We start from the raw sequence: 22,080 nt of genomic DNA, 5'->3' as shown, positions 1-22,080 counted from the left end.
CATTGTCACAGTAAACAGCAGTGGCTTTTCTGTCAAGTGCCAAATAACAGAAGTTGTGAGTACCGTAGTAGCAGTAGCAATCTACTCTCCATTCCTACCACCTTCTCAGGCTTTTAAGCAAACGTGACGCAAAATGCATCGTTTCACCGTGCGCCGCTCTTGCTTTGTTTACTGTGATGTGACAATTTTATCTCTGTGTGGAGGATATCTTCTTCTAACAAGTTACATAGTCATATTTCTTTTTTTTTTTTTTTTTCCACTAACAGAATAAACAAGCGCTTTACTGTTTAGGTTTTACTAACCACACAACTACTGAAAATGTTGATACTTGGGTGTTAACCACTGAATTTCAAATGAATTATATCTTGATGCTTTTCTTTTTTTGCTTCCATTGACTTCTTAATATCATTTGGATAAAAATCTTGAATATATGCATGCAGGCACGGCCCATGGCCGAGCAGCAGCTGCTGTGAGCAGAAGACAATAAAGTGCTATAAGGAGCGAATGTGGGAATAGTCAGGCCTCCACAGGGGACTGGGTGACACTAAAACCTCAGATTATTATTCCAAATTCTAAAAATATGACCGTTTTACATGGAGGTGAGGCAGTGTCCAGTTATATCACTGGTTCCTGCAATTTTTTATTTTATGTCAGTCCATGGTTTAAAATTCTTTTACACGCGTAAGAATTTTAGAAACTGATTTAAGTTGCACGTACAAGTGTGTGCAAGTGTAACACACTCAATAATCTTGGGGTTAATTGAATTGCCAGTCTCCTTACTCCTTTGGTCACTCTGCAGCCATTAGGAGAAAAAAAGAAACAAAAAAAACCCCAAGAGTTCTTTTACGGCACAATTAATGCTTAATGCCGAGTTAACGCTCACCTTTATGAAGGAGCAGGGTAACCTGGATAGTCTCCACAGAGAGGGCAATAGTTGTGAGGCATAAGGACTGCTTATCAGAGCAGTTTCTGATGTAGTAAAGTGCCTGAAGGACGGGCTTGCTGGAGATCGCTTACAATATGGTAACACTTGAATCCCCCTCAAGCTTGTAGTTCTGCTAAAAACCAGGGAACTCGCTTGGGTCTTAGCTTCAAAACAGAGGAAAAGCTGCTTTCAGCATGTAGAGTTTTTAATGTTTTGTATGCAATATTTTTTATTGACAAATAAAACGTTTGAGAAAAAACAAACAAAAAACCTGAACTCGGACTCCTGTGTTACATTTCGTGCTGTCAGTGACTTCGTTAGTATAAGAATACGGTTACAAGCAGAACGCGGTAAAGAGCAAAACGAGGGTCGGCACCTCGGACGCAGACATCAGCAGTGATAAATGAAGTTATTTCTGGAGTCCTGAGCCTTTGAAATGAATTTTCTTCTGGAGGATGAAAAAATGAAGGCATTTCATCGTCTCTTGGTTAGTTTGGTGGGGTTGTACCTAAACACACACACACACACACACACACACACACACACAGAAAAGAGGGCATCTCATACGTCTGTCTGTCAGGACGAGCTTTTAACATTCCTCATGGACCATTCCTCAATGTCCTTAGAGGCATTTTGAACAAACAATCAAAACAGCCCAAATTAGGAGCTGTAAAACACAGATGATGTTTGAACAGCTTAAAGCAAACAAGCGTCCTATAAAACCACGTCTGGAAACGCGGTTCAGACCTCCCAAAAAAAACCAGGAGCGCTCTGTTGTCTCAGCGCCAGAGTCTGTTCTCCAGCTACGCATGACTGACTGAGCATGACTCAGTGATCAAACAGCTCAGCCTTGACACACACAAAATCAATCTCAGACTGTCTCTTTTCTGCTTAGTCAAAGAAAACACGCCAGCGATGGCTTACATCACTGCCGTTGCCACGACAACCGCTGTGACGGAGGAATTGCAAGGACCTGATTGGTTAGCGCAGAGCCAAAGTGGCTCCATTCTCATAATGCTCAGTTAATTTATGTGGTCTTCACTTTATCATAACGACTGAGCCGGTACATTGGGTCTTTGTGCAGGAAGTGATGGAGCGCGTGCAACTGCTCAGTGAGCAAGAATGTGATGGATTTTTAGGTAAATTTCAACATAAATATTAGGAGAGGAAAAAAAATCCACAGTAACTTAAATGTTTCCACATTCGGTGGTTAACTGTATTAAAGTATTGTGGCTATTTCTAGCCTCTGAATTCACAGAGGAAGAATAACTATGTGACCAAACTGTGAATAAAGCAAGATGTGAACAATCAACACAAAATATACTTTGCATAAGAAAAGCAACATAATTAATTGTAACTGTAGAGTTTCGTAGTTTATTAATTTGTGTTTCCTGTGGGGTAATATCTGAAGAGATGTTATTGAAAAAAAGTAGAAATATTAAAAAGATTAAAATTACTTTTAAGATAATATTTCACAAACCATAATAAAAATAACAAACGGTCAAAATGTTGAATTGAGCTGGTTTTGTCCGTAATTTTCACTCGGAAGGTGATAAGTCAGTGATTTAAGTCTTCACGGATGTTGAAGTAAGTTGGCTTCGGTGTTGAGCACGATGTAGTGCAGAGAGCAGGCAGATGTGAGTCTGCGATCTACTCCACTATGACACATCAGTTTAGCTGGAGAGACGCTGTCTCGCGACATCATATCAGAATGTACTGTATTGGCACTATCTGGAGTTAAAACATATTTGGCATTAAAAACTTCTAAAAAACTCTGAGGTGTTTTTGAACAGATGGTGGTTCTTACCTAAAGAGGTCGTCTCCTACGCTTTCATCACGCTTCTTCTGAAGCTCCTCCTGTAACAAACAGTGAACTAAAGTCAAGATTGATTAAATCACGGAGTTATAAAGACGACTTTAATTGTGGTCTTCCGGTACCTCAACTACATCTTTGAGCCATTCGTCCAGGTCAGAGTTTTTGTCCCGGCTGTGAGCCAGCAGGTCCGATCCGCCGATGACTTGTGCGAAGGCTCGTGACGCTCCACCCTGTCAAATACATGCAAATTCAATCATTACAAAGAAAACAAAATAAAAATTTACTTATTTGATGTTTTTTTGTTTTTGTTTTTTTAAACTAGTCAATGATAGATTAAGTGTGTTTTCAGTTATCAAATGAAGGAATAACAGCCAGAATATTCAGGCTGCATCTGTTTGTCCGCATGTGGCAGCAACCCCTCTGGTGTTTTGGGAATTTGAAAGTTTAGGTTTATTTATTTGAGCCTTTGCTGCGTGTGGTTCACTCTGCTCTGACCTTGCGGAAACGTTTGAAGTTCTTGGCGGAGTCGCTGCGGTGCATCTGTGCAGGTTTGTGTTTGGGAGGAGCTGCGATGGTGAGAGAGCGAAACTCCACCAACACCAGCTTCTTTGGAAGACCTTCATCAATATTTGACTCCTGCAAAAAACAAAACAGAAAAAAAACAAAACAACGTGCTGCACAGAACTAATCAAAGTCGCTGCAGGGCAAAAACTCAAAATATCTTCACATATTTTAGATGTCATTTCTCGTGAGAATATCTTCACACACTTCAGCGAACACAGAAGATGTGAAATAATGGAGATCTTTTAAATCAACACAATTCTGACTTTGTTGTTTCTGGGTCAGGTGGTTGCAGTAACTTCTAAACAGGTTTCAATGGAGTGCAAATGCTTGACTCAGATATCTTGGTGCCTTGTTTAAGTGTAATGGAACTTTTCGACACTACAATGTATAAACACATGAACTGTGTAATACATGTTGTAGAGTAACAACACAGAGATATTATGGACATTTAGATACTGAAGACAAAATGTGGATCAAAGACAGAAGAGAAGCTGTCAAAGTTTATTTTGGTTTTCTTTTGCCTTACTTGGACTTCCTGCTTGAGCTGAACAGGTTTCAATGGGGTCTTGGTTTCCTCCTTAAGCAGAGTATTTTCAACTTGAAGGAGCTCTAAGTCCTGCAGGTAAAGAAAAGGTGAAAATTAAGCAAAAACACTGAAACATAGGTGGAGATAAAAAGCGAGCTTGTGTGCAGAGGAAGTTTTATTTTTATTTTTATTTTCTCATCTTTCCTCACCTCAACGAAAGATGCCTCATCATCCTCAAAAGGTGTTGTGTTTTTATTTGTGCCAGCAGAGCTCTTCTGTGGAGGTTTCGAGGACTCTGAACGAGTTGTCATGGTATCAGTCACATGAAGCGGCTCGGATTTAACAGACACAGGAAGCTGTTTGCTGCAGGCCTTCTGGAAAATTGACTCTTTCTCAAGGTCGACCTGCGACCTCCGTTTCGTCAATCCATTTTCTTCTGGGTGGACTCTTTGCCTCTTGCTTGAAGATTCAAACTTCTCTGAGTGTGAACCTTGTTCCTGTTCAGTTGAGCTGGTCAAAACTTCCTCTGGTTGTTGGATATCCTTATCAGCAAGCGGCTCGTCAAAGCAGTCCATATCCACGGACATGAGAGACTCCAGTTCCTCCATACGGAGCTCTTCCTCCAGCTCCTTCCTCTTTTTACTCTGGGGTTCCTCTGCGGTACTTTCTGATTGCCTCCTGAACAAATCTGCTGCCGTATCAGGTTTAAATGAGCTTGAGGAGTTTGATGCTTGTGCAGTTATGGGCACTTGAAGAACGTGCCGCTTCGGCTCCGACATGACAGCAGAGAGCTCGTCATCTAAAGGCCTTGAAGAAGAGGAGAAAAACAGAGCTGAGTAATCGAACAGCCAATAACATCAATCAAGTGAATAATGTTTGCAAAGCAGGTGCAATGTGAGAGTTGTGGGGGCACAATGTGACGAGAGGGAGTAGACTGCCTTTGCGAAATGTTAATAATTTCCTCTTACAAAGACGGATCTGTTTAGCTGCCACAGGAAGTCATTGAAACTAGCATCGAAGTGTTTGCAATGTTGATGCCAGATATCCTCCCTGCTGCAACCGGGATTCAAACCCTGGTCCCCCTGGTGACACGCAGCTCCATATACCACTACAGCAGCCATTCCAAAAATCAAGCTCACTTAAAAATCTGCAAACAGTGTTCACAGAGTTTATTACCGTCTAGAAAATACATATATGACAGCCTTCAATTTCACAGTATCCACACCGGACATCATGAAGAAATTTAGCAAAATATATGAAGGATTTACAATCGAAACACTCCATTAATGCCAAGGGGAGCACTCAATGTCTCGCCTTGTGACTGTCCCCTTCAATGAATATGTTGAGCGACTCATTTAGTTTTACACCCTGCATACTGTGCTGTGTAGATGTCGGTTTGAGGTCAGAGGGCACCTCACCATCCAGTGGAAAACCAACTTCAAGACACAACTTGGTGAATACAGTCAGATGTATTTAATGTAACTTAATGTAAACGATCTGTCACGAACCACCTGCAATACCTCTGCCGATCACAAGGAGGCAGTCGTACACACTTTGGGAATCACTGCACTAGGAGATCAGTGAAATAAACTTTACTATCACATAGCTCCAGCTAATATGAATTGAGTACAATCACTACTTTCTCTTCACTTCAGTGAGATAAGAAAAAACTTTACTCTTCAAGATCAAGATCAAGATGCTTACCTCTTCTTGTTGACAGACTGAAAGAAAGCAGTCAGGGTTGACTGTTTCTGTGGGGAGGCCTGTGAGGAGCTCTTCTGCTTCTGAAGAGATTGTTTAAAAAATAATGAATTGGTGCCTCTGTTGGTCTTGGAGGCGGATGACTGACGTTTGAGCTCTCCACTTCCTCCACCTGAAAAAGACAAAACGATGACGTCAAACACAGACAGCTGCACCATGTTGACTTTCTGGAGTTTGTTTTACAGGACGACGAGGTCTTACTGTGGAGTATAGCTGTGCATAAAGTCATTAGAACATTAGCAGGTTACATGTTAAATAGATTATCCATGTTTTTAGCATAGTTTCGCAGACCAACTTTCTGAAACTGTTTCTGTAATTCACTGTAACTTTTTAAAATTGGATTGTGAAGACAGTATGGAGAACAGAGAGGTGGCGGCACCCTCGGCCTCCAGAACTCCTTCCAGGTCATCTTCACTGTGACGGGTGCACAGTGAGTGCAGGACAGTATGGCATACAGGCAGAACTGTGAGATTTAATTACTGTGCCAACACTACATGAAGAGACTATGTGATTCTGAATACCTGTGAAAATAAGCTCCTGTATACAGGTCAAAACAGCCCCTCTTACTGAAAATGTTTCTAAAATAGTTTGATCACTGATCGTATTGCATCGTTGGATACTTTGTATGAATTAAACATGAGAAGACTTCATCTAAATTAACGGAATCTAACATTAAATGAAAGAGTCAGCAACATCAATGATATGTACTTATGTTCCTTTTAATTATTGTGAACAATTACCTGAATGGAAACTGTGAGCCTATACCAGGACCTAAAACAACCTGTTGACACAATTAAATAATGTGCACCCATTACCAAACTATCTATCTCGCAGGTGTGTGCTGACTTTCCTGTTTTGGCCTTTAAGTGGCACTGATCATGCGAGGTGTAGTCCTTTATGGAATAAAAATACTCAGAGTTAATGACACTACAGGTTGTTTATCAATACTAAATACTAACAAATGAGTACTCTGTATCAGTACTCAATCTGATCCGATTAAGACTGATTTTCACGCAAAAAGAAAACAGAAGAATAACAGTGGATTGATACTATGAATCAGCCAGTGAGTTGTGTAAAGAGTGCAGAAAAAGAGATGCTAGATAATTGAAGTTTCAATATCTAAATGGACCAACCCAGGAGCTTGGAGTCAAGTGTCGGATGGTGTGCGTTGATGTTCTCTGTAGAGTTCACTGATGAGCACAATGTATCAGCCACGACGCACGGCGTGTTTGTCCCCTGAGCTTCAAACTTGGATCTGGGAGGTGGATTAGTGTTCGGGTTTTGCTTCTTTTCAGGAGTTTCTGCTACCGTCACCGTCTCGGTCTCGTCACAAACCCCAGTCCTGGCAACAGAGCAAGATTAGAGACATCAGATGGTACGTCTGGATCAAACACAACAATGCAAAGCTTGAGCAACGATATGACATGATGACAAGAAGAGTGTCTGAATCCTTCAGTACCTCTGAGATGCCTCTGTGTTCACTGCATAAGCTGTGGCGTTTTGACTTGCTGCAGGCAGCACCGTCTCATTCACGGCAACGCTCTGTGACAGCGACGCACTCGGGATTGTTGGGTTGACTTTTATTAAAGACTCTATAAAAATTAAGAAAAAGAGATATAAACATGGAAAAAGCATAATGAAGTTCAAAAGAAAAAAGTGAAATGAAAAAATTTCTAAGGCCTGATTTACTGTTATTTCAAATAAAAAGAGCTGATGTGTGCGATCACAACAAGAGATTGCTTTATCACGGTGTTTTTCAGGTGCTCAACTAAAAATAATAGCATGAGCAACATCCTAATAAAAGTATTTCAATGATGGTTTGTAGAGTGCTCCTGTTTGGGTCTGCCATGGAAAGATCGGATGCAGGTACCAAGGAGTCGTTGGAGAAAGTTAAAGATATTAGAGTTACAGCAAAATCTAATGTGAAGAAAAACAAGGATTGAAGAAAATATGGCAAGACTGTATACATAATATCTGATAATAATCAAACGTTGTAAACACAGACACAAGGTAAACAACTTTTATATGTTGAAAATCACATTGTGTGTGGTACATTCATAGTATTTTGCACAGTCTGGTAGAAACATCAAGGCAAACAGGCTGAATTGAGAGTGTGTGTTATATTAAACATTAGTCATACACAATAGAATGGCCTCTGCCTTCATACCTGATTCTCCCATTGGACTGGATGGATTGCAATAATTGTCACAGGAAGCGTAGATGGCAGCCAAACCGATTTCGGACTCTGTGATGATTCGAAGACCTTTTCTGTGTCAGTGGAATAACGAACAAAGAAAAAAGAATGACCACAAGGAGGAAGCTTTACAGTATTTACAGAAACTAACTGATTCTCAAGTGCTTTCGCACAGAGGAACCAACGTTCAAACCTTTGAACAATGCTCTTCACGGAGTTTGCCCACTCGGTTGTGGAGGTGGACAGCAGGGTTTGCGAGGCGGCTGTTGATAAGTCGATCACGCAGCTCTGGGGAGACTCCAGCAGGACGCGGGGCAACGAGCCCTCCTCCAGATGATGGCTTGAGCCGCCTCCAAAACTCACAGCTGTACTCAGTCGCTTCAACTGCAAACATGAGAGAGGAGCAGCAGTCAGTGACATGACAACAGGATAAACGACATGACACAGTTCAATAAAATTCAGCCTTAATCGTTAATTTGTGGAGATGAAGTAAGTTGTTGGAGTGAAGGGAGTGTGTTGTGGTTTGTGGTGGTATGAGGTAATGAGGGGATTACTGTGGACGCTCATGTGGCAGATCTCGTACTGTATTCGAACAGGAACACGGGGCAAGTGGAGGGAAGCAGCATTGTTCTGACTGATGTGAATGAGTGAATCGCAGCAGCCCAGGCAGGAGGAGATCTTGGTTTCTTGGTGTCAGGTAGGGTGAGTGTTGGACCGAGGCACAATGTTTTTGTGATAGAAATATGTTTTGCAGAGGCCTTTAATGGAGAGTTGGGGGTCGAATTGAACAGGAGCTGAAGAGAGTGGGATGTCGTGACTCGAAAAGATAATCACATCTGACCGGACGTGCCAACTAATATGGTTTTGAGCTATTTAGTTGCAGACGGTTCTGGTTCATCCATGTTTTTTTTATCTCCCCTCGACAGAGGAGTCCGGAGCATGGGGAAGCATAATGTGCACTTTGGATTATCACAAAGAGAATAAGTAACAAACCTGTTTGGCACTGAGGAAAATGAACGTCTTTCCTTTGAAAAGCTGCTTGCGACCTGGAATCACTTCAAGTTTAACATCCTCTTTAGTCAGGCTGGGCTCATCAATCTCAGGCACAAAGCTAAAAAATAAATAAAAGAGGAGACCAGGTGATGTCCAGCCCAGCATCATCCGTGTGTGAGTATGTGTGATCATCACAAAGCATTATTCTGTACCTCTCAGCTTTGGGAGGTGGCTGCTTTTGCTGCGCTGCTCTGTGGAGCTCCGAGAAGAACTCTGGTTTCACGATGGGACGGCAGCACAACAGAGCAGAAATTGTCTAAATACGAGGAAAAGGAAACTGCATGAACACATGATCAGGAGCGGAAAACTTCTTGAAACAGTGTTTTGTAGAAGTGAAGGTGATGCATTGTCAACATGAGTAGAGTAAAATGAAGAGCATGAGGGAGCATGTATGCAACACAAACAATGTGTCTCATATGTCTTTGAGGATGTTTGATCCGTTTTCCAAGGAGCTTCATCAGCTCATGCTGTTTATTTAGCTAGTCTAAGTTGTTGTTAATCAACTGTAGGAGAGCTCAGGTAACTTCAAATTCATGAGTACACGTGATGACAATGACGTCCTGGGACAGACCGGAGCATCTGAGTGAAGCACTTAAAACTTGTGTCTCCCCCAGAGGTACTTTAAAGAAAAGAAGAGCTTGCTTCAGAAAGAGCGAAGAGAAAACAAACGTACCAACGCTGTCATTGCTGATGTGTCGGGTGTTTCTGGGAAACTGAGACACTCTGTTTCTCTGCTGTCTGTTTGCCGTACGATGCCGTCAACAGTGAATTACCTTTATATTGGTGAAACTAAACAACCTCTGAACAAAGAGAAGATCTAACATGTCCAAGTCCAGTGGACCTGATTCAATTTGCTTTGAAAATGAAAAAAAAAAAAAAAAACGACTTTCAGAAAATATCCATCAGTGGTAAAATAAACGAATAAATAAAGTCAAACCTTGATGGTGACTTTAACAGAGGGCATAACCAGGTGGGTGCAGTCCTGAGTCCAGCTGCTGACCACCTTCCCACCAAACGCTGAGAGAGCCTGAGAGAGTGAAGCCTTCCCGTCATTGTCCAAACACGAGGAGCACACCACCGGCTTCTGATGAGTCACACTAAGCCAAGTGAAAACATTAAAAATAAAAATAAAAATTGTGATTTCAAAAAGTTTGAAGAGATTGGTGAAAGATCTGAATACTATTTTTGAAAAATCTTGTTTCAAACCTGAATTTGCTCTCGAAAACACCAAATGTGACGGCGTCCCCTGACTTCAGGTTCACCGGTTCTTTTAGAGGCTTGCCGTTCACAGAGGTTCCATACTTTGAAGTGTCTTTTAATGTCAGCGTCTAAAAGCAGAATACATAAAAGACAACAATGAAGCCCATTAGACAAAACACACCGTCCTATATTATTCTATTCAATTAGCAATCACTGATGAGAAAAACCAATGAAACTGTCAGCATGAGAGCAAACACACAAGACTACCTGTTTTCAAAGTCAGTTATACATTCCCTTTGTCTTATTAACACTTTTCTAAGTACTTTATGCGCTTCAAACTTACAGAAATTGAAAATCACAATGTTCTGTCTTTTTTTTATATATTTCATTTTATTCTTGTTAAGTTTTCATTGAGTTATTTCTTTTAAAATGCATTTTCTTGTTCATTCATGTCTGTAAGTTCTGTGAAGCACTTTTGATCCTGATCTGCATGTTTGTGTTTTATCACGCACCGATAATTCTAAATGGAAAACTTCTTTTCATGCACGTATTACTTAAATTTTTGTTTATTTTGTTTGTTTGTATGTCTGTTATTAAACACTCTATTTACAGCTGGAGATGCAGGTGGGTGTCAGTTTTATAAACAGCGCCACCTTCAGTGTCGCGGTGTCACCACACAGGTAAATGTAACTCCCAATGAATCCCATGTGCCACTTATCTCTTTCAACCATTTTTACTAAGATTATGTAATACAGAGAAAACGTTAACTTACTACGTGAACAATTTATGGTGATGTGCAACCTTCTTAACTACATGGTAGTATAAATAATTAATTTCATTATTTCTCTGATGGATAATATACTGTATATATGAAATTCCAGGTAAATTTGTGAAAAGGTGATATTTGATCTCAGCCATGTTTGATTTGCGGGTTTGGTTTTGTCCATTAACATTGCAACTGATCATACAGAGGAGTGTCAAGCTGTTCTGTTTTATACTATATTAATGTGTGTGGTGTGGCTCCTCTGACACAGCACTCGTGTATTTCCCATCTTTCTCTCACCTGGTCAGTAACGGTGAGGTGAGCGTGGGCCCGGCTGATGGACTGGTCACTGGGAAGGAGGATGTCACAGTTCTTGCGTCCAACCACATACTCTTTAGTGGAGAGGAGGTAGTGGGTTTCACCTGTGAGGGGCACACAGCACGTTATCTACGTTCTCACAGATGAATGTCCTGTGGATTTATCTACATGTGTTAGCTGTAGGACTGGGAAATGTGGTGAAACGTCTCGCCACAGCAGAAATGTTCTAAGTCAGTAATTCTTCTGTAAATATGTTGGTTCTATGAAGTATGATTTCTGCTCTCTGTGACAGAATCTGGAATCCCAGAGAGTGCTTTTTGTCTTTAAACATTTTTTTTTTTAATCATCAGAATGTGTAACATAGCACGACATAAGTGAAAATCAAACACTCTGATATTAATATTTCAACGATTGCAGACATTACTACTGGGACTTTGACAAAACATTTCAGAAAGTACATATAGTTACATTGTGTGATCAATATATAATTATTATATTAGTACTGAAGGGCTGCATAGTGAGGAACTAGTTAAAAAGAAACTTTACTTTGTGAGCTTCACCGTATTTCTGTGTTTAGTCTGCATGTTCTCCCTGTGTGTGTCTTGGGTTCTCCAGGGACTCTTGTTTGCTTCTACGTTAAAAAATACGTTTGAAGCTGGCCGATGATTCTAAATTGCCTGTGGATGGGAATGTGTGATCTCTGTCTTTCTTTAATTGCCCTTTGAAGGACGGACACCCTGTCCAGGATGTATAATGCTTTCATCAATAGTCAGCTGGGATACACTCTGTTGCCTCACAGCTTTATGTTGGATAAAACAGTACAGAAGATGAATGGATATGTACTCAAATTGATATTCCACAACTCAAAGTATTGGACGATATAAAGTTTATGAAGTTATATAATTACACAACTTAGCCCCAATAACTCATCAAAATTCTTGTTTACTTGTGTAGCTCAATTTTAATATTGACAAAACAAACAGTCCAACATCTTTGAGTAGTCCAGCCCAGTACAGCATGTGGAATATTACCAACACAAATTATCAGGCAGTATGTAAGATCTGTCATGCAAATACAATTCAGCTCTTTCAGAGCAAGCATTGTACTTTTACATGTGGTTTACATCAGAAGGGAAAAACCTCAGAGTCTGCTATTGTCCAATAACATTTCCTCTTCACTAACACTTTCTAACACTGACAAAAAAGTGAAAGACTATAGTTTTTATTAATGAGGTTACAGAGGGTAAATTATTTGTGATGACTCAGACAAAGTAACAGTCAAAGACATAAATCTAAACGGACACTTAAATGTGACAGGCAAAGATATGATCAGCTGACAAAAACATTTTCCATATTTAATATATACTCTTTTTTTGTAATTATAATCCATTCTAATTAATAGTTTGAAAGTTCAACCATAACTTAACTGACAAGACTGTAACGTACAGTTACATGCTGTACTTATATATGGATATATCAATCTTTTTAAAGTTACCACCACATTTATTGAGGTGACTAATTTAAATTCATATAACACTCCATTTTTTAAAGCATAATTACTATGGTTGATCACTTTTATATTGTGATAGAACCTAAAAATATTGACAAGGGCTCTGGTGTCTTGAACATATCAGGTGATAAATTTATAGCCCAAACTGAACGATGGTAGGACGAATAACAGCACAAAATCTAAAGAAGCCATAGTTTCTATTAAAGAGATGGACATCAGTTCACGACTGCTGCCAGTGTGGTTTATGTGTTCGAAACAGATCTGAAAGTTTACTTAGACCTCACCAAAGTGCATCGACATATGGATTAAAACTGTCGTGTCTCTCGCATTTGAAGATTAAACGCAGATCTACACTGTGACTATAGATTATATAGTATAGAGACAGTTTGGAGATAATAAATCTGGACCTTCAGTGTTTTAGTTCTCGTTAACTTTCGTTTCACTTTGACCAGCCAACACAGTGCGAGTAAAATCTTTAAACCGCCAGTTACCTCCAGGATGCACAGGAGTCAGTATCCACATCTCAACCCCTCTTGTTTCTCGAGTGTGAAATAATTCTGTCAGGAATAAGGCAGCGTTTTTATCAGTAAATAAGATTTTTACAGCGACATTTATCAGCAGGAGGAGTGCTGCGCGCGCTTCCGCTGCGTCATCACCCTGCGCCGTGCTCTTCAGAAGAAAACTCCATTCATTAATTTCTGTCATCTTTGCATTTCTGTATGAAAGTTCTCCTATATATTTTTTTCCCCCGGTGAGTGGTCCTAATTCTCTTCCGTAAATCCGCCAGTGTAAGTTTTCTTTTCTTACTTTTCTTTTTTTTTTTAACTCACAAAATTTAATGCTACAGTCAGTGATATGAAACCAGGACGTTCAAGTAGAAGCATGCAAAAAATTATTGAAACCACAGCCAACAACAGTGGTGGGTATACCACAAAAAAAGAAAATCTCTTAATAACTTGCCTTTGAGCATCAATTGCAGCCTAACAATGAAGTCTCATGCTGTTCACAAGTCAACTTATTGTCTGCTGCTGAGGCATGACATCCCACTCTTCTTGAAAAGCAGGCCTCAGGTCACTGAGGTTCTGGGTTACAGATTTGCGATTCTCTACATGACAATTCAGCTGGTCCCAGAGGTTTTCTATTAGATTCACGTCTGGAGAATTCAAGCCATTCAAAAAAAATGCCTGTCAGTTCTATATTGACGAGACACACCTGCCCACACTGTAGCGCCACCACCAAGGGCACGTCTGATGACAGCAGTGGAACAGTGAATGGACTTTCATCACAGAACAGCACTGAGACCCACTGGTACCTTGTCCAGAGTTTTTATCCCTTCCCACAATCCACTTCCCCTGGCAGTGCAATTTGATCTGTTATTGTTGTTGATGTCGGCCTCTTCTTTTCTCTTCTTTCATCCTCTAACCTCCAACCAGAACAGCAGAAAGCTGTCACCTCTGAGTCGGTTTCTGCAGGAGTTTTTCCCTCTTACCATTGCCTATGCTTGTGTGTGTGTTGGATTTTACTCAGTGAAATTGAGTTGAGATGACTGCGTTGTATTTACAAAAATACAATTGAATTGAATTGAATTGAATTGAATTGAATTGATGTTGTGGACACTAGTTACAGTTACTTTGCTTGCCTATACACAGTAAACTACAATTTAGAGCAGCAACACATCAAAAAAAAAATCCTATGAGGTTTAATAAAGAGAGATACATTTGACAAAGCCGAATAATTGACATCAAGTTTTTATTTAATTTTTTAACACAAATCTTAAACAGCAGCAGACAACAATCATGAACACTGATATGATATAACGTGAAATAATAAACATAAAGATGCTCCAGAGATGTAGTCATGTTTTGCAGGATTTGCATACCTTTGCCACTCACAAACGTGATGATGTAAAAAAACTATGGTCTTTTATTTATTGGATTGATAGTGACATCACATTTGCTCTATTGCTGTCTTCTTGTAGGCATGACTGAGCTCAAAATAAGGGATCGTTGTCAGATTTCCATGGTTTGCTAGCAGCCGTTCTCAGGCGGCCTTGTCCCCAGAGACAAGGCAGCTTATGATTGACTCTCATTACCGCAACGCTGGTACATGAGTCTGGCTTACGGATGATCTCGCACCAGTCTGGATAATCAACAGGTTTGGATTCTCTGTGGGGAAGATTGGAGTTAATTTACTGTGCCAACACACTCAAATATGCTGAGAAGCTTTTTTTTTTTCCAAGTGCCAAAAGACAATCTTACTGGTCACAGCATCCTACTCCAAAAGGCTCCATGCAGACACACTGGTAACAGTCATTGGTGGTCCAGCTCTCGCCTATCCCATACACCTGTCCCATATGTTCACAGCTCCCTGAAAGACACGTCAGTCACTGTGAAGATGGTCTCCATTACAGCAAATATCAAGAGTTGTCAGGAAGTACTCAGTTCAGATATCTTAGATGAGTGCGGAAATATGAAACTGCATTGACAGCATTTTACTCACAGGGATTGTTTCTGTAAAATAGATATTACTTTCTATGCGTAATCGACAGCTATTGTCACCATAATATATGATACATATTGAAGACAATAAGATGCTCGCTATATAAGCTTTGTTGTTGTTGTTGTTTTTTTTACTAAAATTGTTCTCTCAAAATTTGAGAGTTTTAGTGGCTTGTGAGCAATTGCAAGTTTCAATCTGATATGAATTGATCGTTAAATTTACAGACTGACATTTAAATCCAGCACAGAGAAGTGAAAGGCAATATTGGTTAGTTTGATTCAAAGTACTTTACAGATGATTGCCAAGTGATAACGCACACTCTCTCTCTCACACACACACACACACACACACACAGTACCTTTAGTATTGAAACACACTGTACCTTTAGTGTTGAAAAAGCATTCCCCACCGTTATATACAGAGAAACATGGCACACTGGCACTCAGAAACAAGAGTAAACCCAAGAGGACTGCTGCCGTGTTTGCCATTTCTGGGGAAAATAGAATATTAGTGCAATGGTTAGGGAAACGGAAGCAATGAACATATTCCAGAATTCATTTTGTTGGTCTCACCTGTCCTGAAGTTTCCGATGTTACGTGTAAAAACGTGCTGTTTCTCTGTCTCTTTCTGCTCCTCTTCCTTTCATTCACCCTGTTTTCCCCCTTTTGGCTCCCCGTGTCTCCTTCTCAGAGTCCCTACTGAACTGATGCTCTTTCTCCCTGTGGTCGCAGATATTTATACTGCTTCAGCGTGACTTTTTTATTTATTTCCACATTCATTTCTATTGCCTTTGTTGCATGTTGTCCACCCCCACCCTCTCTCATTTTAACTAATACAACTGCAGGCACACAGACAAAGTGTGCGCGCACACACAAATACACACAAATGAGCCATATTATCAGAATGTTCCTCCTGTACAGCTGCACAGACAGTGATCCAGAGTATACACTGTGCACGCTTTCAGATAACATTTGTCTCAGGAGGTGCCGTTTGACCCTATCAGTGGATCTGGATGGGAACACCATCTATAGGACAACCAGCCAGCGGCCTATTGTCTGTATATGAGAACATACATGAACCTCTGACCCCCACAGAAAGGCCAGGTTGTTGCTCCCATCATGCAAATAGCAAAAGTCGAAACATGGTTTTAAATGATTGATTAGCCATTTCTATTAGAAGTCTCTTGGTGTGTGTTATTATGGGGTTTGTGTCCAAATGATGTGAGCAGACATGATATTTGAGGGATTGCTGAGCTCACTTTTTGTTTGCTCGACTTTCCTCTTTGTGTTGGGATTTGTTTGAACAACCCACCCGGAGTCCTCTGATAACGTGCTCTTGTATGTGACATACACACTGGGATTGTTTGCTACTTTCAATAAGATTGCATCATCTGCATGTACTATCCCCACCCTGTCATCTGGGAGCACACGATTCACCTCAGCTCACATTTTGCATACTTGTGAACAAAAAAATGAGGTTATTTTAGGATTTAACGCAAACTTCCCGATCATTTAAAATATGTGTCCTTAAATATGACTACAGTTCCAACAAGCTCGTACAGCTGATACGTCCTCCTGGCTCACATCATTTAGGCTGTCTACGGCGTTTTGGACGGCGTAAATGATGTGAAAGAGGACATTGTGCACATCACATGCAGTCACGTTTTAATATCCTCTGTATTATCTATTTTTGAAATGTATTATTTTTTTTTCGTCAGGGTTTGAGGCAATGCTTCAGTGGCTTGAAATCTGCAACATATACTTAAAGGTTGAATTCAATAGATGAGTTGCATGAACCGGATGAAAAAGTAACATATTTAATTACAAAGCCTATTATTCTTTACATCAGCGCCACTAGTTTTACAGCCAGTGCTCCTGCAGGCTTGTGCACATGTGGAAGTCACTTATATGCTTCTGTTGATTAGAGACACGTACATAATAAAATTGTCCTTTGAGAAATCCTTTGAAGTGGAAGGGAGGATTCTTCATCAGCTAATAATACAAAAGCACGATGTTGCTGTTTAAGACTAATTGATTACAACAGGAAGATAGGTGAAACATGAAGCTGACCATGACCAGTGCAAGCAGATGTGAATCAGGTTTATGGAGACAAAAGTGAATCGCTCTCAGTGTAAACATGTTTTCGGACTTTATTTATGTTCTGCACACACACAAAAATATGACAAAAATCTATTTGATCAACAAGGAAATAAACTAAACAAGATATACAGGCTCCTCTCCTCTCCTCATTGGAAGGAATGACAGATTTGACATTTCCTCATCCCAGTTGAGCGAACAATGTTGTCAGATCAGGCCAGTCATCATAGCAGTAGCACCTGTTTGCTCATGAAGCAGGAGGTTCGGCACACAAGAAAACCATTTAAAGAACTTGATATGCCTCGGCTGTCAGTTTAGTGTAAGGTTGACTGGAGGTGTGTCACAGAATAAAAGGCAAACCTAGAAACGATTTTTGGAATGTCGCTTTTTTAGTTTTACACATTGAAAACATAAAGAGAGAATCGTAACAAACAACTACAAATGCCAAGACGTTGTCAATGTTATTGCTTTATTCATGATATAAAAGCGCGGCCGTTTTTAAAGAAACCAAAAGGGCCGACGTCAAACATGCCAACAACATGATTGTAAAGGTTACCATCTAATTCCCGTTTACCTGGAGAGCTGACCCTGCAGGCCTTCGTTCAGAGGTTCAGAAGACAGTGCCAGACTCTGTAGGAATATGTCTGATATTTAGTTGACATGATCAAGCACAAGAACAACCGAATATCAAACATATCACACAGCCTCCAGCAAGTAGGAGAGAGCCCCGCAGACTGGAAAAACCTGTAGCAGAAAAGAAATGAAAGAGCAACATCACGTCATACAGTCAGCAGGTTTGTGTCACAATGGAAGTAACAGAGGAACACTTGAACAACCTGTTCAGTACAAAGGAGAGGCAGACACCACCGGAGTAACCTTAGACATCAGAAAGTCATTCAGATATAGAGGATTAGAGATGCTCAAATTCTCTATTTGCTTCAGGAAAAATGTATTGTTGGGGAAACAACAGTAACAGTAGGAGAAGGAGAGGTGAGATCTAGAAGGTAAAAAAGAACACCAACATCTCTCAGGGAAAATCACTCCAAAGTCACAAAAAAACACACAAAAATAAAGATACTTACTCGTTTACCCCTCAGTGTCCCGTCAGTGAAATCTTGGTAAAAAACACAAGTATTATGAGCCCCCCAAAAGTTTTATTCTGTCAGTGTGTGCAGTTTAAAAAGTGATGAAGTGGTGAATGTGTGTGAGCTAGTGAGCTTTTCCTCACTGGGACAGCATTTATATACAATCTTGTGAGGGTTTTTTTTTTGTTTTTTTTTGGGGGGGGGGGGGGGGGGGGGGGGGGGGACCTTACTCACACACACACACACACACACACACACACACACACACACACACACACACACACACACACACACACACACACACACACACACACACAGCGCTGCATGTAATTACGGGCATATTGATCAGCTTCGGTGGCCTGCAGCCTTTCCTCCCACATTAACCTGATCAATAGATGTGATGTTCATCCTACTGTGAACTCGCACACTCACAGGAATGAGTGCAGATGCGGAGCCCAATGACTTTGGTTTGTCGCCTGTAGGGAGGACAAACGTGAAGCATGACGGTCACTTCACTAAGTCACCGGATGAAGCCTGTTGACAATGTCCACTCGGAACATTCAAGCACATAATAAAATGTTTTAAAATTTATAGTCTTTCTCAGAAATGTTTGACTTTTTTTTTTTTATAGTTACTGTGATAACATTTTTGTTAGAATACTTCTTTAATCCTCAAGATACATTTTAAGCCGTTAAATAATCTGCACTTGATATTACTCATTGTGTGTACGGTACATCTTTTCGTCTCAGTTTCACAAAATTTAAATGCAAATGATTATATTTTTTCAATCCCCTGCACAATAAGTCAAAGGTTTACTTTTAACACAACTATCAATGCTGATAAAGAAGTACAGTAATCATTCTGAATTTTATAACAATTTATTAATTCTACTGATTGAGACTTATTTGTTGTATGTGTTTTGCCATTGCTTCTTGATATATTTATTCAATGGTTTAATTTAGTTAGTTTAGTTTAGTTTCAAATAGACTCTTCCATATATTATACATATATCTCAAATCATCTCAAATATTTCAAGCCGTTCTTGTTATTCTTTATGGTTTAAGCTGAGTAGCCACTGAAATCTAAAACACAGCATCTCAACTTACAGTTGAGAGAATAATGGAAACATTTTAGATCTGTACCTCTTATCTTCCACCTTGCAAAGATGTCTTTACATGTCTTATTCTATTTTCACTTGTTTAATGTGTAAACCTGCAAACTGTAGCTGGATGTGTGCAGTACAGTATCTCTCAATGGAAAGACATGGTCCCTCTTACACAGAACAATAGTTATACATAGGAATCTGTTTAAGTGCATTGGTTTGACTTTCGAATGCCAGTCTCATTTGATGGAAATCCCCAGAAAAAATCTTTAATTCTGTAATTCATAGTAAACTGCCAGATATTTAAAGGTTTTATCCGGGCATTATAACAGATCCTGTGAAGAGTTGCAACATCAGACCTGCATAAACTCTGAAAATCATGGTCACTGCAGGCTGGCCGTATGATTTCTGTATGTCGGGATAAATAGCAATGGTTTTATGACTACATTTGTCTCTTTAGGGGTTGTGTGGGACTCCAACATGCTGAACTCTGCTCATCCATCAGATATAATTCTTATTAAAGAATACAGAGATTAAACTTGTGGTTGAGTCATACATTTTGTTTTTAACTGGAGAGAAAAACAAAGGGGCATAAAAATGTGTGTGTGTGTGTGTGTGTGTGCGTGCGTGCGTGCGTGCGTGCGTGCGCTCTGTATCCAGAAATAAGTTTGGAGACTTACAGTTTTTGATTAATTGAGATAAACTACTGTTGCGTTATTATTTCTCTTTGCACGCATCAAACGTCATCAGTGACACACAATATGCTATTTTGAATGCAAGTACATGCATTTATGTACATTCATATCAAATTAGACAATGTGCGTCATGAACAATGGCTCTCGTGTGATCAGTCAGAGTGAATGTCCAGCTCTGTATCCTCTCCTGGTACGACGCTGACCTTGCGAGCCTATTGGGGCGGAATGATAGTTCTCTGATTGCCTAATTGAGAGCCTGGGGGGAGTTTTTTAATCTCCAACAGATGGAGGGCAGTGTGAGTGAAAGATGACAGGCTGATGTAAGGCAAAAATGATTAAAACAGGAAACTACATCCGTTTAAGAATATATGAATACTTTTTAACCATAAAACGTTTGTTCAGAGTTTATATTTCTGTGACTCCAAACAGAGAAATCAGTCAGTCAGTCAGTTAGTGTCAAACTTCACAGCTATGTTTTATGTTATTAAATTTCTTTATTCGATATAACATTTTTCACAGACACAGTCACATAGTGCTTTATTATCAAGAAATCACAAAACACTGTCACGCTGGTAGAGACAATAGCGTGGTGAACATACCTCCAAAATACTTTAATACAAAAGATAGAACAATAGATAAGATAAAAAAAAGAAATCAATAACTAATGTACGCAGAGGTTGTTTTTTTCCTCACTTTGGTTGAATAGATGATTTATTGTCTACTAATATCTAATGAGTGTCAAGATGGCATATCATTTTATATCTGATTTAGTGACTTTTAAAAAAATAATAATGCAGCTGTTTCTGACAGAAAATCACTCATTTGCAAATGTGCATTACGCAGAGAATCAGTCAATTTGAAGAAGCTTTATGAAAGCTCAAGTAGTCCATAATTGTTTCTATTAGTTTACCTCATGAATCCAACTTCATCTTCACAAACCTTTTGGCGAGTTCTTCTGAAGAATATTTGTTTTAATGAAAGGGGATCTTGTCAATACTAAACTCAATACTAAGAAACGCGAATACTAACAGCTTATTTATCTGTTGAATCCATGCAGAACACACACACACACACACACACACACACACAGAACACTTGCCTGACCCTCACCTTGACCCTAAAATATAGATATTGTTATGTGGTAAAGTACATTTTGTTGTCCACAAGGTAAGGTGAACTCCAGTGGTGCAGTGAGCTCTCAGGTTTCTGAACACACACACACACCCACCCACACACACACACACACACACACACACACACACACACACACACACACACACCCAAAAGACGATCTGGGGAGCCGAAGCTTTACTGGACAACAGGGTGAAGTTTATAGGGACTGACGGACAAAGTGAGCTTAGAGTCCAGTGATTTGAAGAGTCTCTCTCTCTCTCTCTCTCTCTCTCTCTCTCTCTCTCTCTCTCTCTCTCTCTCTCTCTCTCTCTCTCTCTCTCTCTCTCTCCCTGAGGCATGGTCTCTTGGAGAAAGAGAGAGGCAGACAAGGTTAACGATGATTATTCAATATGTTCCCCTGTGTCTGCAGTGTTGTAGGTGGAGGAGTTATCTAACAGAGCTGAGAAAGAAAGAAAAAGACAATTCAGAGTTGATGGTAAGTTCAGTTGTCACACTGAGAAGGCATCATAAAAAGCACTCTCCTGTTTGACGTTTTCCATTTTCCAACATGCACGCAAAAAGCAAGACATTCAACAGAAATAAAGACGAAATAGTGTTTTCCATTTGAAGAGATCTCTAAGCACTGATTCTTTGTTCAGTGATAGTCTCTCCAGCCATTAATAATTACCTGTGCAACCAAGATGTAGATCTAACTCACAACCTGCCTGTCAATCTCTCCTCTGTCTGTTGTCGGCCAAGTGTTATAGTATGTTCTCATACTTTATTAGCAGGGCAGACTATTTATTTATTCTTTTATTTTTGTTAGACCCGCGTACTACTTCTGGGATCTATAGGCAATAT

The 22,080-nt window shown here is 39.9% G+C and overlaps 2 protein-coding genes across 2 annotated transcripts; both read right to left on the bottom strand.

Annotated features, from left to right (window-relative positions):
• Nucleotides 1-256: 256 nt before the first annotated feature.
• Nucleotides 257-13,289, bottom strand: nbn (nibrin). Its single transcript, XM_080471671.1, has 17 exons — nt 13,121-13,289; nt 11,103-11,224; nt 10,046-10,167; nt 9,777-9,936; nt 8,992-9,095; nt 8,780-8,897; nt 7,980-8,170; nt 7,760-7,860; nt 7,052-7,184; nt 6,726-6,934; nt 5,536-5,704; nt 4,041-4,638; nt 3,832-3,921; nt 3,237-3,377; nt 2,864-2,971; nt 2,733-2,782; nt 257-1,433 (listed from the first exon to the last, which is right to left on the bottom strand). Exons 1-17 carry the CDS (start codon nt 13,149-13,151, stop codon nt 1,400-1,402), a joined length of 2,481 nt encoding a protein of 826 aa, XP_080327797.1. The 5' UTR covers nt 13,152-13,289; the 3' UTR covers nt 257-1,399.
• A 1,330-nt stretch (nt 13,290-14,619) lies between these two features.
• On the bottom strand, nt 14,620-15,616 carry LOC308114920 (prostate-associated microseminoprotein-like; the record flags this gene model as incomplete). Its single annotated transcript, XM_080472186.1, has 3 exons — nt 14,620-14,794; nt 14,888-14,996; nt 15,511-15,616. 3 exons carry the CDS (start codon nt 15,614-15,616, stop codon nt 14,620-14,622), a joined length of 390 nt encoding a protein of 129 aa, XP_080328312.1.
• Nucleotides 15,617-22,080: the final 6,464 nt, after the last annotated feature.

The sequence above is a fragment of the Lipophrys pholis genome, assembly GCF_963383615.2.
Source record: "Lipophrys pholis genome assembly, chromosome: 9".
NCBI classification, from domain to species: domain Eukaryota; kingdom Metazoa; phylum Chordata; class Actinopteri; order Blenniiformes; family Blenniidae; genus Lipophrys; species Lipophrys pholis.
This window is presented reverse-complemented; position numbering and strand designations above follow the sequence as displayed.